The 17,447-nt window shown below is 42.5% G+C and overlaps 1 protein-coding gene and 1 long non-coding RNA gene across 2 annotated transcripts in view; one reads left to right on the plus strand and one right to left on the minus strand.

The window, feature by feature from the left end:
• LOC138772385 (gastrula-specific protein 17-like) overlaps positions 1-17,447 on the minus strand; it is an 18,244-nt gene continuing 797 nt past the window's right edge. The window contains exons 2-4 of the mRNA XM_069952748.1: positions 14,051-14,086; positions 1,345-1,732; positions 1-496 (exon numbers count right to left, since the gene is read on the minus strand). Of these exons, the coding sequence (XP_069808849.1) occupies positions 383-496; positions 1,345-1,719 (489 nt within the window). The 5' untranslated portion in view covers positions 1,720-1,732; positions 14,051-14,086 and the 3' untranslated portion in view covers positions 1-382. The remainder of the gene's footprint in view (positions 497-1,344; positions 1,733-14,050; positions 14,087-17,447) is intronic.
• The window catches only part of LOC138772386 (uncharacterized), a 16,872-nt gene continuing 13,107 nt past the window's right edge, over positions 13,683-17,447 (plus strand). Inside the window, exon 1 of the long non-coding RNA XR_011359757.1 lies at positions 13,683-13,750. This is a non-coding gene — a long non-coding RNA (uncharacterized lncRNA). The remainder of the gene's footprint in view (positions 13,751-17,447) is intronic.

Below are 17,447 nucleotides of genomic sequence, written 5' to 3' on the forward strand. Positions count from 1 at the left end.
ATAAACAGCTTTATTTTATCGACCCATCATAAATGCATATTAAAAGCGGGATACAATAACAGAATTAGACCACCAGGACATGCTGGGAGTTGTAGTTTTGAAACAGCTGTGGTAACCACTGCTTTAGTGTTTTATAACATTACACAATCCTGAGATGATGTGCTACCAATATCACCAGTAGGAACATGGAGTTGTAGTTTTCAGTTCAGCCTCATGGTGGCACTGTTGCCTGAAGTTTGTAACTGTAGACAGATCACAGCAGGTCAGGCTGAAAGTCACTAGTTCTTTTCTGTGCAGCTTCAAGTAGGTGAAACTTTTATAGTCTTAGAAGTACAGTGCTTGACGCCTTCATAGAAGGTAGGATTAAAGGGGATTCATGTGCTCATTCAGACTCTGATGGGACATTAGCTTTGGCCACTAGTTCCGCCCATGGGTCCTCCATCATGGATGGACTGTAGTAGTTACTGATGTCTTTGGGATTCTTTCTGGGAGTGACCTGTTAGAACAGAGAAGCATGATATTATATTATATATATAACCTATTTTACATTAGAATGAGAAAATGTCAGAAAAACTGGCAAAAATCTATAAAAACAGCTGGCAGGGTTTGGGGCATTTTTTTTTCCAGCAAACCCCCCCCCTTTAAAAAAAAAAAACAAAAAAAAAAACCTTCAAAATGCTTGCTTAACAGATCACAAATAGGAAAACTTATCAGGGGGTTCCCCCGTGGGTTTTCATCCTGCCAGCTTTGATTAATTTTTCCCTGTCTGGTAATGGGAAGAGATCTGCGAGGGCAGGCTGCTGGGGACCACCCTGATGAGAGGTGAAGTCCCTTTAAAGGGGTTATCCAGCAATAGCAAAACATGGCAGCTTTCTGTTAGAAACTGCACCACTCTCCTCAGTTTGGGTGTGATTCAGCAGCTACGTTCCATTAAAGTAAATGGGGTTGAGCTGTAATACCACACACAACCTGAGGACAGGGGTGGCGCTTTTTTTTTTTAATCCTCGACAACCCCTTTCAGTTCTGTGGACAACACAGCATTGTTCTAAGAAGGAAGCATTATGAACTGTCCAGAGCAGTAGCAAATCCCCATAGAAACCCTCTCTTGCTCTGAACAGTTCCTGACATGGACAGAGGTGGCAGCAGAGAGCACTGTGTCAGACTGGAAGGAATACACCACTTCCTACAGGACATAGAGCAGCTGATAAGTAATGGAAGACTGGAGATTTTTAAATAGAAGTAATTTACAAATATATATAACTTTCTGACACCAATTGATTAAGAGAATGTTACCGCATCCTCACTGTAGCCAAATGGTTTAGTTTCCCCCAGTATATAACTCACCTGTGTCTTCCCCTGGGAGTGTACAGTCTTCCTCTCAGGATACACTGATCCGTGTTGTGGACTCTGTTTATAAGATGGTGAATATTTGGGGGTCTTCGGGGTGTAGCCCCAGCTTCTGTGGTAGTTACAGGCCGGATCCCATTGGTTAGGAGACCACTGCTGCTGGTGCCCCCAGTATCTATCTGGACTAGAGCCTGGGTTGTAATGGTGGGGGCTCCAGTTGCTCTGAGATACTGACCAGTTTCTGTTGTGGCGGTTCTGATAGGGGGAGCTCCAGCGTTTTGGTGACATCTGTCTCTGTGATGGGGGGCAGAATGGAGACATCCCCCTATCTCTGTTTCCATTCACTGAGGGAGACTGCCAGTGTTGTGACATGCTGTATCAGGTTCTGCAATAAATGAATATATCATCAGACTTATAAAATACAGTGGTGCCTTGGATTACGAGCATAATTCGTTCCGGGACCGTGCTTGTAATCCAAATTTACTCTTATACCAAAGCAAGTTTTCCCATAAGAAATTATAGAAATGCAGACAATTGGTTCCACACCCCAAAAATAATGATTTATTATTCTCAATAACATGTAAAACCAGATGAAACAAACATTCAGAAACAGCAGAATATGTGATATTATAAGTTACTGTACAGTAATGGAGCGGATGGGAAATACAAGGGCGGACAGAGACTGCAGGGAGCATAAAGGAATGAGCAGGGCAGATGTGGGCACATACATGCAGCACTCTCTGTCCGGGGGGAGAGAGGTTACAGCTATGGAGAGATTACCTCCACAGTCCTGTCCCCTGATGTAAGCCCCAGCCTGAAGTGGATTTGCTATGATTTGGAAAGTGAGGGAGACTTCCTGGGTCAGAGTACAGCGCTGTAGACCCCGCTATGCAGACCATGCTGCTCCCCCACTAGCGCTCCCACCCAGTACAGGGAGCTCTTAAACCAAAACAATGCTCTTAAACCAAGTCACAATTTTGAAAAACTGTGAGCTCTTAAACCAAAATGCTCTTAAACCAAGTTACTCTTAAACCAAGGTACCACTGTATTACATGGTAGAGAACAGATGACAAAAAGGAAAACTAAGTACAGTGCTGCCTTGGGTTACAAGCATAATTTGTTCCGGGACGGTGCTTGTAGTCCGAATCCACTCTTAAACCAAAGCAAATTTTCCCATAAGAAATCCTAGAAATGCAGACAATTGGTTCCACACCCCAAAAATAAATATTTATTATTGTGAATAACATGTAAAACTAATGTAACAAACATTCAGAAGCAGCAGAATCTGTGATATTATAAGTAACTGTACAGTAATGGAGAGGATGGGAAACACAAGGGCTGGTAGAGACTGCAGGGAGCATGAAGGAATGAGCAGGACAGATGTGGGCACATACATGCAGCACTCTCTGTCCGGGGAGAGAGGGGTTACAGCTATGAAGAGATTACCTCCACAGTCCTGTCCCCTGATGTGAGCCCCAGCCTGAAGTGAATCTGCTATGATTTGGAAGGTGAGGGAGACTTCCTGGGTCAGTGTACAGGGCTGTAGACCCCGCTATGTAGACCATGCCGCTCCTCCACTCGCACTCCCACCCAGTACAAGGAGCTCTTACACCAAAGCAATGCTCTTAAACCAAGTCACAATTTTTAAAAACTGTGGGCTCTTAAACCAAAACGCTCTTAAACCAAATTACTCTTAAACCAAGGTACCACTGTATATGTACTATGCTACAAGGCAGGGATGGGGAATCTGTCCCTCCCGCTGTTACAAAACTACAATTCCCATCATGCCTGGACAGTCAAAGCTTCACTTTGGCTGTCCAGGCATGATGGGAATTGTAGTTTTGTAACAGCGGAAGGGCCGAAGGTTCCCCATCCCTGCCTTGTAGCTTAGTACATATACGTAGTACATATAGAGCCAACCCTGATACATGATCATGTTCCTTTACTATTTAGTTTAACCATGTGATCCAAGTAACATTGCACCCAGATTAATCAACAGGGGATAAATATGTGTAGTGAACGGTTGCCTTCTGGGTGGGTGAGGGGTTCTCAAAGAAGATAGCCACTATATATAATAGATGATGGAACAGAAAATCCTCAGGGAAAATCTGGGCCTCTAAAAGGTTTTCTCTAGCGCTTACCTCTCCACGCTCCCCCAGTGTCCTGATGCAGTTGCCTATGTCCCCCACTGTCTGTAGCCGTCATTACTTCAGAGACGAGCGCATCTCTGGATTGACAGCTCGCTCAGCCAATCACTGGCCGTGGGGCTGTCCCAGTGATTGGCTAAGCACGCTGTCACTCCAGAGATGAGCTTGTCTCTGAAGTAATGGCGGCTACAGACAGTGGGGGACATCGGGGGAGCGTGGAGAGGTAAGCGTTAACATGTTTGTTATGTTTTCTTTTATATAGCAGCAACATGTGCAAGCGCCGGATAACCCCTTTAAAGGTCTTTTCAAGTGATTTCACAGAATTTACATAATACTTAAAGGGGGAGTCCGGAGATTTTGAAAATCAGGCAGCCGATGGGGGGGGGGGGGGGGGGGGGGAGGGAAAATTTGATCAGGAGTAGGCACTAGAGATGAGCGAACCTGGAGCATGCTCAAGTCGATCCAAACCCGAACTTTCGGCATTTGATTAGCTGGGGCTGCTGAAGTTGGATAAAGCCCTAAGGCTATGTGGAAAACATGGATATAGTCATTGGCTGTATCCATGTTTTCCAGACAACCTTGGAGCTTTATCTAAGTTCAGCAGCCACTGCTAATCGAATGCCGAAAGTTCGGGTTTGGATCGACTTGAACCCAAACCCGGTTCGCTCATCTCTAGTAGGCACTTATCTCTCCCCATGCCCCAGACTCCAGGATCTCTGGAGCTGACACATCACAACCCGGCTGATGGACTAGCCACTCAGCTAGTCAGTAACTGGGATGGGACGCCCCTCCAGTCACTGATTGGCTGAGTGTCCAGTCCATCAGCCTGGACGTCATCAGGACTCGGGGGGAAAATGCATTCCGGCGGGGGTCCCAAGGCTGGTCCCGCCACTCACTGCAGGCACGGAGAGAGGTAAGTGCTTACTGCTGATCAGATTTCCCCCCTCCCAGCTGTCTGACTTTTAAAATCCCCGAACTTCTCCTTTAAATGGGGACTGTCACTTTAAAAAAGGTCCTCGACATGTCAAAAGTTTTAAAGTGACAGATCCTCCTTTTAAATCTTGCTATCTTAAAAATATAGAGAGAGCAGGCAAAGCAATTGAATTGTAACTTATGACCGATCTCATTCCCAATGCTCACTTGCCCCTAGCAACCAATCAGATTCCACCTTTCATTTTCCAAAGAGTCTGTGAGGAATAAAAGGTGGAATCTGATTGGTTGCTAGGGGCAACTGAGACAGTTTTACTTAACACCAAGTCTGATAAATCTCCCCTATATGTATGGCTGATCCACTACAGCTACAAGTAGTCACTTACCTTGAGTTGCTGCTTCTCTCCTGTCCCAGTACAGAGGATGCTACTGCTGCTGCTGGTCTCTCTGTAGCCAGCATTTATGTCTGTCTGGGAGGAGACGTCTTCTACCCATTGTTATGTATAGTGGTCGGTAACAATAGAACATGTTATGGTGTGTTAAGTAGATTCGCACCTTGACCTATGGAGCTGTCACTTGTAAAGTGACTATAAACAGAACCATTGTTTCCTCGTACAACCACCGCCTGCCCCCAGGATCATCACATCAGCCCCACCAAAAATAATTTTTTAAATTATTAAATTGTACAATTTATTAGAAATCACAATGAGTTTATTTTATTTATTTTACTGTGAATTATTATTTAATTTTACTGTGAATTAAATTTTTGTTGTCATGTAATCATTGATGCTCTTCACCACAATAAACTGAGGATCATTGACTGCTCATTCTAAAGGGTAATATGGGGAAATCATCATCATCTAAAACTGACCCTAAAAATATGGGAATAATAATGCTTAAAGGTTTACTCCAACAATTTTTTTCTTTCACATCAACTGGTGTCAGAAAGTGCCAAAGATTTTTCATTGTCAGTCTTCCGGTACTTATCAGCTGCTGTATGTCCTGCAGGAAGTAGTGTATTCTTTCCCATCTGGAGAGCAGGAGAGATTTTCTATGGGGAATTGCTGCTGCTCTGGACATTTCCTGACATGGACAGAGGTTGCAGCAGCAGAGAGCACTGTGTCAGACTGGAAAGAATACACCACTTCCTGCAGGACATACATAAGCTGATAAGTACTGGAAAACGAGTGTTTTTAATAAAAGTAAATTACAAATATCTGGCACTTCCTAACACCAGTTGATGTGAAAGATTTTTTTTTTACTGGAGTACCCCTTTAATGTAGAAAACACTAGAGGGATAAGTCAGCACTAGAAATGAGCGAACCCAAGCGTGCGGCTTTTGATTACCAGCAGTTGGATGCAGCCCTGGGGAGTCATGGATATAATCTATAGCCTATGGTTGTATCTATGTTTTCCAAGACTCCATAGGGATGCATCCAATGGGTTCGCTCATCTCTAGCGGCACCGGAGCCGTCTCCCTCCTCATAAAGAACACATGAAAATTCATGTGTATGGGGAGGCCAGGAGACATAACTTGCCCAGCGATTGTTCTCTTTTTGTATGTTTTTTGGGTTTATAAAGTAAGAGGGAAAAAGATTGAAGGAAAGAGGCGCAGAATAGAGCATGATGACTTCTGTAAGATATGTAATGGACCTTACAAAAATGCAAAGGGAGTAGTACAAATAGACATAAAAGCCATTTATTGTTGTGTGTCTTATGGTTCACGATTGGGCCTTTGGTGTTTACAAATGAACAAAAAGAATTGACTAAAACAATAGTGAAATACTGCAAAAGTGTGATGTTTATCCTAAGCTGCAAAGTTTTCTAAAACCAGAATAAACTACAATGGGAAACTGTACAGGTGATAGTTTTAGTAACATATCCGGCCCATTGTTTTTACTGTTAAATTCGTAGTGCAGACTTAAAGGGGTATTCTCGCCATCACTTATAGGAAATGCAAAGGAAAGCAATTTTGCAAGTGCTTTGTATTTGCAAAATTGCTTCTTTCAAAAAAGTTTGTCCCCCTTTCTTCCTCCTTCCTGTTGATAGCTTGTTGTCTAGGTAGCTGACCACCGCTCTCAGCTACGAGATGACGGGGCCTATTACACCAAAAAATTATATGACTGATTTTTTTGAGCCAAAGCCAGGAATGGACAATAAACAGAGAACAGGCAACAATGGAAAGACTGAGATTCCTCGTCTTTTCAAATCCACTCCTGGCTTTGGCTTACAAAAATCTGTCAAATAATCTGTTGGTGGTCGGGACCTTGGGGAGCTTTTTTTTCTCCCCTCCAGAGTCTCCTACTAAGGTCACTCACGTCTCCCAGGCTTGGATTGTCCCTGGACACATGTCTGACCTCAGTGGGAGACATAGTAGAGCTGATTCCGCTCGGCACCGGACCCCCTCCCCGACCCAAACCAGGAGATGGGGGGCATGCAGTGAAACCGATATGAACTAACGACAGGTGGGAATAACCCTTTGAGGTCTTTAATACATTAAACAATCTTTGACCATCCACAGCCAGAAACAAGCGACGATCAGCGTGATTGTCTGGATTGGCTTCCACAGAGCACATTTAATCAAGCAGCCGGGCCGCACGAATGATCCCTGTATTGTTTGTGCAGCCATTTAAATACTTTGCTATCGGTCGTTTACACAGGGAGATGTGCGGCCGGTAAACAATCATTTATAATGACACGATTAGCCTAGGATCTGTTGTCTTCCCGCTCCTCAGCTGATGCTGGTCACTTGGCCTATAATCAGCCTGTGTAAAAGGGCTCTAAGGGTCCATATCCACAAAATGATTATCTGCCAAAGATTCAAAGCCAAAGCCAGAAACAGACTATAAACAGAGATCAGGTCACAAAGGTAAGCCTGAGATTTCTCCATCCATCAATCCAGTGCTAACCATTGAGCCGCCATGCTGACCGAAATAATCTTTCTGTCTAAATGGACCCTAATGGTGCGTTTACACAGAAATATTTATCTGACAGATTTTTGAAGCCAAAGCCAGGAACAGACTATGATCAGAGATCAGGTCATAAAGGAAAGACTGAGATTTCTCCTCTTTTCAAATCCATTCCTGGCTTTGGCTTCCAAAATCTGTCAGATAAATCTGTCTGTGTAAACGCACCATCAGGGCCCTAATACACCAAGAGATTATCTGACAGATTTTGGTAAGACAAAACCAGGAATGGATTAGAAAAATCTCAGTCTTTCCATTGTTTTCTGTTCTCTGGTTATAGTCCATTCCTGGCTTTGGCTAAAAAATATAATCTAAATATAAAATATAAAAAAAAGATAATCTGTTGGTGTAATAGGACCCTTATGGTGCGTTTACACAGACAGATTTATCTGACAGATTTTGGAAGCCAAAGCCAGGAATGGCTTTGAAAAGAGGAGAAATCTCAGTCTTTCCTTTATGACATTGTCCCTGTTTATAGTCTGTTCCTGGCTTTGGCTTTAAAGATCTGTCAGATAAATCTTTGTGTAAATGCACCATGAGGCAGACTGTCTTCAGATGTACCAGATTTATCAAAGTATATCAGGCTGTGTGATCAGTATCTGAAGATTGTCTAATCTAAATGCCCCCATACATTTTATTGTGATGTCAGCCGTCAGGATATTATGTATGGGGGTCTTCTGAGTCTCCACCAACAGATTATGTCAGTGATGATAGGGGTCTGGGGGTTATGGAAAATGGAAAATGGTTATGGAACCCCTTCGTTCTCTAAGAGATAAGCCGCCACCAGAGCTCTCTGGCTGTGGATCACCCCTCCCCACAGAGAACACAGGAACGCTCAGTCATGCCAAACATTCATGCGTGTGGGGAGGACGGGAGAGATAACTGACAGCCAAGTGATTATCTGACCGACAGTTATCTAAGGTGTGTGACCTAATGTTTAGACTTGTGCGACGCCATTTTTACACGTCTTTGGTACGTGCAAGCCTTGTCTCTTTTTTTAGACATGGTGGAAATGTCTACATGTGGCACAAGTCATTATGATGCATTTGCAGTAAGCTGCAGCTAACCATACAGTGGCCCCTATAGGAGAGATGTTGTATTACATGTTGACCATGTAGAATATCAATAGGACGTGTCCTAAGCTGGGAACCACCCATTCTCATGACCATGGTCCCTAATAGGCATATTGGGACGGGGTTGTCTTCACCAAATATTGTTCTGATAATGCCTCATTACTGAGAATATTTGCCACCATTCATATACTCCACTCCACTGGGTATTGGTCTAATAAAATAATAATATCTTATGCCCAGGAGCCACAGGCTGGGCACTGGCACTGAATGCACAATTCTTTTTTACACTTCTTCTTCTATTGGTTTTAAATAAAACACAAAAAAAACATAATGAATGTTACTGTGATATCAACAGAAACCCTGCCACACCCTACCCTGACTTTGTGTATTCAGCTACAGCAGCGCCCCCTATTGTTATTCTATTGTATCATGCAATGCTAATTAGATTGGAACCTTAATCCTATCAGACAGAAACATGGCTGAGATCTTGTCAAGCTGGGGTAGGGAACCTTGGCTCTCCAGCTGTTGAAAAACTACAACTCCCATCATGCCTGGGCAGCCAAAGCTTTACCTTTGCATGATGGGAGTTGTAGTATTGCAACAGCTGGAGAGCCCTGCTGTAAAGGAAGGTCAAGTCCTGATCTGACCTCAGGTCATTGGAAGTGTGGATGCAAAAATGTATGTATAATATATCTGTGGCCTAAACCGGGAGGGGGGCATCATTCGTGAGTTTCATCTATCTTTGAGTCTTATGGTTTCTCGTTCTTTGGAGGACTGCACAGATACATGTAATACATTAGGGAACCTATTGGCTTCCAGGAGACTACATAGGAGTTGAGCAATTTCTGTATTGCCCACAAATTATAGCCGACCTTTGGGGGGGGGTGAGCTTATGGCCTGGAGAACCAGGTTTGGCCACAATTTCCTATAATATCCCCTATAGAGTTCAATATACTGTAACCACAAAGACATGCTGTGAATCAGGGGTCCGGGGCACCCCCATTTTCTGTGTTGGTTATGGGTTCTGTAGTTGATGCCCTACAGATCGGACATCTAAATTCATATGTCATAAACCTAAACCCCCTATTCTACTACACTTGGGCATTCACATTGTCAGTGCCTTATGCATGTGGCCCTGTTCACATCACATTTAAGGTATACCCTATAACAGACAGCATTGTATACTGTACCGCTGAGGTAGGGTTTTGGCAAAGGTAGGAAACATTGGCACTCCTGCTGATGCAAAACTAAAACTCAGCTAATCTTTGGCTGCCCAGGCATGATGGGAGTTGTAGTTTGCAACAGCTGGAAAGCCATGGTTCCCTACCCCTGTATTATGGGCTTGGTCTGTGCTATACATTTTCTTTTCTCAGTGCATTCCTATAGAAGATGGTTGTCATAATTATGACCACTAGGAGGGGCTAGAGTCCAACACATTACCCTTCTAATTGTCCTAAGATTTGCACAGGGTAGCGCCGGCTTTTGAAATGTTTGATACTGAAGAATGTTTCTTTTTATAGACAAGCAAAACTGGAAAAAAATACCATTATTTACATGGGTGCATAGTATATGTATGAGTTTGACGTAAACTTTCCTTTGGGGATCCCAAAGATATCTCTGCAGCTAGACGTCTAATGTGAGAAAACCCTCATTATTATCGTTATTAGTCTTTATTTGAATGCACCATCAATTTTAGGGCGCGGTACATATGCAAAACACTACAACAAAGGACTAAAACACATGGTAAGTGCTCGGCCGGCCAATCACAATAGGTGTTTTTTTGTTTGTTTTTTTCTTCAAAAAAATGTGTCGTCGGTCCTGAACAGCTGACAGTGTTAATGCGGGTTTTCATTGTTTTTCAATAGAAGAACCCCTTTTAAAGGGGAATCCATCGGTATTTGAGTTTTTTGAGGAGGCCACGGTTCCTGTGGTCACTGTTTTTCCTAAATTCCTTTAGGGTACTATTATACCAAATGATTATCGGCCTTACTTGGACGATTATTGCTGCTCCATCCGATAATGGTTTGGTGTAATAGGTCATGTTAAAAGGCAACCATCAACCGACATGCACAATGTCAGCTGATCGCTGTCTTTCTACATGAACGATAATGATAGCCATGGTCTGTCGCACGTGTAATAGGGGTGGTGGTAGCAGACCGCCACTCTTTTCAATGGGCCACCCGGACGATCTAAGGATCGTCCGGGCAGCCCCTCCTGCAGCTCCCCACTACTTCCCGCTCAATGCCTGTGCGTGTAGCACAGACAGCGAGCCGGGGAAAGAAAAGGAAGCGAGCGCTGAGCTGAAAGGTCGGGGCTCGCTTTCTCCTCAACATCAGGCCGTGTAATACGGCCCTTAGCGCCAGTCCAGATGAACAGGGTCTCACCTCGCACCTCTGATGATGCAGGTTCAAGCAGCAGTAAACTCTGGTGATCATCAGAAATACTACTAGTCGAACCCCCGTAATATTGATTCCAAATCCAGTGACTACGCCATCAATTTTAGAAAGATGGAAACAGCGCCACAATTGTCCTTAGTTTGTGTGTGGTATTGCAGCTTAGATCCATTAAAGTTAATGGAGCCTAGTTGTAATACCACATATGACCAGGGCACAGAGGTGGTGCTGTTTTTGGAAGAAAACAGCTGTGTTCTTTTAATGCAATATTCCTTTAAGGGATACTCTTTTTGCAAAAGGTTAACACCTACATTAACACTTTTGGTTGTTCAGGACCAGTGCATGCAATTAAAAAAAGAAAGAAAAAAAAGCTACTTCCTGTGATTAGTGGGTGAATGAGTACGTGAGTACATGCCATTTGTTTTAGACCATGACTTCCTGTTTGGGGGTGTCTGCAGTCTCAGGCTATGCTCACAAACGGTAAAATAAAAGCAAAATACTACCGTAATTTTGAAGTAAAAATACACCGTACTTTCAATATAATGCGCTCCATTGAAGCCAATGGGAAATTGGCTGGCAGCTGTTCAGACATTGTTTTATTGGCATTCAGAATGACAGCAGTATTTCGGTATTATTTTACTGCGTTTGAACATAGCCTCAGTGTCCTGTAAGAGGAAGCGATTTATCGTTTTAACCGATTAACAATAAACAATGACAAACGAGAGCTTTTTCTAAGGAGCTGAAATTTTTTACCCAAACACACGGAACGATACTTGTTACTTTCCATAGTTATTGCGGTCATCCTGTCTCCGGTTATCGTTTGCTATTCCACCGGACGATTATCGTTTGCATAATCGTTAAAGATTAACGATCTCAAACGACCGCTATTGCGAAAGACCTGAAAACGTTCACTTATTTCCATGGAACGATAATCGCTACTTATGATCGTAATTGCGATCGTTTTTTCTTATTCGCTATTGCGTTCGTATCTATTGCGAACGACCGAACAATGTCTTATTCAATGCGAACGATTTGCGAACGTTTTGCGAACGAGCAACGATAAAAATAGGTCCAGGTCTTATAAAGTGATCAACGATTTCTCGTTCTGTCGTTAATCGTTAACTGCATTTCAACCGAACGATTATTGTTTAGATTCGAACGATTTAATGATAATCTGAACGATAATCGTCCAGTGGAATAGGGCCCTTACCCATCACCTACAGATCATTGTTCATTGTGTCATCCTGAACGCTACATTACCCAGAATTCCATAGTGTATGTCTGTAATTTTACTGACCCATAGAATAAGGCTATGTTCCCACTTTGGGAACATATTAGGGGAAGGCGGCTGTCTCATTATATAGACGGCCGCTGATAATGATCTTTATTAGGAAACATCTATATAACAAGATGGCCGCCTTCCCCTGATATGTTCCCAAATTGGGAACAGGGGGGGAGATTTATCAGACATGGTGTAAAGTGAAATTGGCTGAGTTGCCCCTAGCAACCAATCAGATTCCACTTCTCATTCCTCTCAGACTCTTTGGAAAATGAAAGGTGGAATCTGATTGGTTGCTAGGGGCGACTGAGCCAGTTTCACTTTACACCATGTTTGATAAATCTCCCCCTTTGTGTTTATTATTGAATTGACTTTACAAGGCCCCATTCACATGGCAAACTGGCTAGAAGTTTAGGCTATATGCCAGCATATTGGCACAAAGAGCATGGGATTTAGTGGGATGATCAGACTACATGTATTGAGTGTGTGCTGTCTTTCTATGTATTTGACTTGTATACTGCTGCAAGATGGGACATTATCACAATAACAAGTGGTAGAAGTTTTCTGGACACAGTCTCCTAGTGACAAAGTTTGATCCGTGGTCAGGACTTTGTCACTAGCAGAGATTATCTACAGTCCATTGAACTCAATGGACAATATGCTGACACATACTCAGAATATATGGCCTGAGCGTGATTGTTTTTTTCTTTCAAATCAACTGGTCAGAAAGTTATACAGATTTGAAATTTACTTCTATTTAAAAATCTCAAGTCTTCTTAGTACTTAAAGGGGTTATCCAGCGTTACAAAAACATTGCCACTTTTCCCCCTACTGTTGCCTCCAGTTCAGGTGTGGTTTGCAATTAAGCTCCATTTACTTCAATGGAACTGAGTTTCAAAACCCCAACCAAACTGGAGACAACAGTAGGGGGAAAGTGGCCATCTTTTTGTAGCGCTGGATAACCCCTTTAACAGCTGCTGTATGTCCTGCAGGAAGAGGTGTATTCTTTCCAGTCTGACACAGTGGACTCTGCTGCCACCTCTGTCCATGACAGGAACTGTCCAGAGCGATAGCAAATCCCCATAGAAAACCTCTCCTGCTCTGGACAGTTCCTTTCACAGACAGTGGTGGCAGCAGAGAACACTGTGTCAGACTGGAAAGAATACACCACTTCCTGCAGGACATACAGCAGCGGATAAGTACTGGAAGGCTTGAGGTTTTTAAATAGAAGTAAATCACAAATCTGTATAACTTTCTGACACCAGTTGATTTGAAAGATTTTTTTTGCCGGAGTTCCCCTTTAAGTTGTAAGCTCTATATAGTGCTGCCAGAATTTTATCATATAACGTTGTACAGATGAAGGACTCTATAACAGACTATAACAATATAGAATATTGGACCAGTTTAGGCTATAATCAATGCTGGGTGAGCATGTACAGAGCAGAGACAGATGTGATCCCAGTCATAGAGTTTTTGGAATCCTCTTTTAGCAGTTCTAGACTGTCTGATCAATCTGTCTCCTTTTTCTCCCTCTCAGAAATAGCCAGCGCCATTAGCAAGTAGCTGCCAAGGATGGAGAATAAATTCAAGAACATATGGCTGACATGGCACATAGGTGGGTTTGATGCAACATTCCACTGTTAATTTGTGCTGACAAGTCCACTTTAAATAGGTCAGAAAATTTCCCGTGAAATGAATGGTTGGCTGCTCCGTCTCCCAGACGAAACAGGTGTAATTATAGTTTTATGTTCCTTAATTTGTTTTATTAATTAGTGGATCCGATCCTGTAAAATGCGAGATAATAAATGTGAACAGAGAACGCACATGCTGATAGGGAGCGTTCACACTTGGCCTGAGTGGCCATCGATCCCAGGTCTGGTGGACGGGCTATGTCCTAAAGGGCATCTACCGTTACCGTTATTTTCTGAGAAGAGATGACTCGAGATGTTTTCTGGGGAAAAAAAAAATATTAAACTTATTAAATATTAATAGTATAATAAAAATAAATAAATCATAGCAGGTTGGCCATACATAGTAGGGATCCTGGAGATTTTCCACAGTGGAAAATCCACACCAAATTCTGTACATTTTTTATTGGGGAATTTCTGTGCAGATTTAATAATAAATAAAAATTGGTGCTCAAACTGGCGGGATCTGCACCATGTTTTAGACACCAAAATTGGCACTTTTTTTTTGTCTCACAAAACGTGAGAGTCAATGGTAAAATATAAAATGCTTTACCACAGGACAGTTTTTTGGATTTAATGTTTTTTTTAGGGCATTTTGGTGTTTTTCTTCTCTTTTGCAGTTTTCCAAAATCAGCAGGACCTTGCTTCAAAGGGAATCTTTTACAAGGTTTATGCCTCCTTAAATGAGGGCAGCATAAACCCGTGATATAACGATCGGTGTATTACTTACATCGTTCTGTTCAGCCGTTCTCCTAATATGCAGAAGAATAGGAATCTTGCCACACCCCTCCCCCCTACTTCCAGCTGCTGATTGACAGTTAACTGCCTATACACAGCATGGATAGATAACAGCCAATCAGCAGCTGGTGGGCAGAGTTTTCTGCTTCTCATAAATATCCAGGATTACTGGGCTCATGCACATAATGGAGAGGACTGCTTATTGTCTATATTATTCAGGAGGTTATCTCTGAATCAGCTGCACAGAACAATGTAAGTGATACATCATTCTGTTCAGCTTCTCTATCACTGGTTTATGCTACCCTGAGATAGGACAGCAGAAACCTACTGCAGAGTCTCTTTAAGCACTTTTTTCAAGAAATAGTGACGTTTTTCTCCCAATAGACTCCTATAGCGGAGATAAAAAATGCAGGTAAAAAACACAGTGGGGCACATGAATCATTTTGTTTGCGCAAGGTCTTGAGCAAGGCTTAAAAATCCGCACAAGATTTATAAAGGTTTTTGCGCTACCCTCGAGTAGTTTGCACCAGCTGCACAATTTTCCATATTTTATTCTTGGAGGGGGCCTGGTTTCATATTAGCTACTTTATTAGTCAGATTTATCATGTGCGATTTTTCAGTTACTGTGTAAATAATTGCATTGCAGCAATCTACTCTACTCTGGTGTAGTTGTTTTATCCAAAAAATTGCGCCTACTGCTAAACTTGAAGATTCATCAAGGCCAGTGCGCCTACTGGTAAACTTTGAGCAAGGTGGGGGTGTGTGTGTGTGTGTGTGTGGGGGTAACGCAGGCGCAAACAAATAGCACAGATGATAAAAGTGCCCCAATTTCTAGACGCATATTGGCATTTTATCCCCAATTCTTCAATAGAAATCCTAGAAAATTTTTTTTACAGTAAAATGAGAAAAGACCAGAAAAAAATGCCATAAAGAGGGCACTTTACTGCTTTCCTGCTACTGTAAGTCCGCACTAAATACACCGCACGTTGAGGCACTCCAAGGGCCCTATTACACTGAGCGTTAAATGTCCAAATCAGGCCGATTATCGCGATAATTGGCTGATCGTTTCTTTAGGTCCTGATCTGAAATCGTCGGGTGCCAGGCAATGTGCAGCCAATGGCTGGTGGTTGTAGTATTAAATAACACTGGCCTTCTGTGTCCTCGGAGGCCTTCCCCGGTGTCTGCAGCTCTGCCTTCTCTGCACTGACAGGCCGCCAGTGCTGTCCAGGCATAATGGGAATTGTAGTTTGACAACTGCTAGAGAGCAAAGGTTCCCTACTAGAGATGAACCGGGTTCGGGTTCGAGTCCATCCGAACCCGAACGTTCGGCATTTGATTAGCTGGGGCTGCTGAAGTTAGATAACGCTCTAAGGTTCAGCAATCAATGGAGATCCAGCAGCACTAGACGATCCCTCTAGATAGGCACGATGTGTGGATGCACGCTGGAGCCCACTATCTCAGTAGGTGGGTGTGTAAACGGAAAAAACAAGAAAGTCCAACAGCATCCAATCTTCTAAAGAGTCTTCAAACTTTTATTGTGCTCACAAGCAATACGACGTTTCGACTCGCGATGAGTCTTTGTCAAGTATATATACTTGACAAAGACTCATCGCAAGTCGAAACGTCGTATTGCTTGTGAGCACAATAAAAGTTTGAAGACTCTTTAGAAGATTGGATGCTGTTGGACTTTCTTGTTTTTTAACGCTCTAAGGTTGTCTGGAAAACATGGATACCGCCAATGACTATATCCATGTTTTCCACATAGCCTTAGGGCTTTATCCAACTTCCGCAGCCACCGCTAATCGAATGCCGAAAGTTCGGGTTCGGATCGACTCGAGCATGCTCCAGGTTCGCTCATCTCTATTCCCTACCCCTTTTATTGGGGCGGCAGAAGTTACAGCCATTGGATATGACTGCTGCTGTTTGGGAGCTGTGTAATGCCTCATCTTACCTGTGGTGGCGCCACATGGCATGGATACTGAAAAGGTATATAAAATAGCAAGTACAGCTGAACTTCTATATAGAGGGAATATACTTTTAGTGCTTCAAAAGATTAAAAGGGGAAAAAAGCAGATTAGACCTCTTCTTTTACGATCAGCTCCTATATATCCGGTGATCTGTTTACCTTAAATGTGATTAAAAAAAAAAAGCTGGTAGGAAACTGATGTCAGTATTGATTTCATTGTTATCAATGGGGTCTTTCCCTGGCAATATAGTCAATAGCCTCACACAAAATGTAATGTGAACTTAACCATATACTAGTGCACCAGATATATGTTGAGTCAATCTTATATACTGGCACAATGTGGCTGCCAATGCTAAACTGGCTGTATCAACAACAATGATCCACTGCATACTCTGAGCACTCCTGCATCTAGTGGTGATTTATAAAAATACATAACGTCATAGTTCTATCCATTTACAGTGATTATCTTTTCTATAGGATAAACTAGAGAGAGTGTTTGATTAATGTGTGAATGTATTATGCATAATACTTTTAGCATTATTGGAGATAGAGGTTGAGCCATCTCCTTCTCTACCTTTTATTATACATTTAAAGGGATTGTTCACCAAAAATAGTGTTTTTTTTTTCAAATCAACTGGTGCCAGAGATTTGTAATTTACTTCTATTAAAAAAAATCTCAAGTCTTCCAGTACTTATCAGCTGCTGCATGTCCTGTGGGAAGTGGTGTGGAGAATACACCACTTCCTGCAGGACATACAGCAGCTAATAAGTACTAAGATGACTTATACATTTTTTAAAAGAAGTACATTACAGATCTTTGGCACTTTCTGGCACCAGTTGATTTAAAAGAAAAAAATGTTTTAGTGAACAACCCCTTTAATATAAGTTCCTTGGCCTCATCTGTATCTATATATTCCAGG

The sequence above is a fragment of the Dendropsophus ebraccatus genome, chromosome 14, assembly GCF_027789765.1.
Source record: "Dendropsophus ebraccatus isolate aDenEbr1 chromosome 14, aDenEbr1.pat, whole genome shotgun sequence".
Lineage (NCBI taxonomy): Eukaryota > Metazoa > Chordata > Amphibia > Anura > Hylidae > Dendropsophus > Dendropsophus ebraccatus.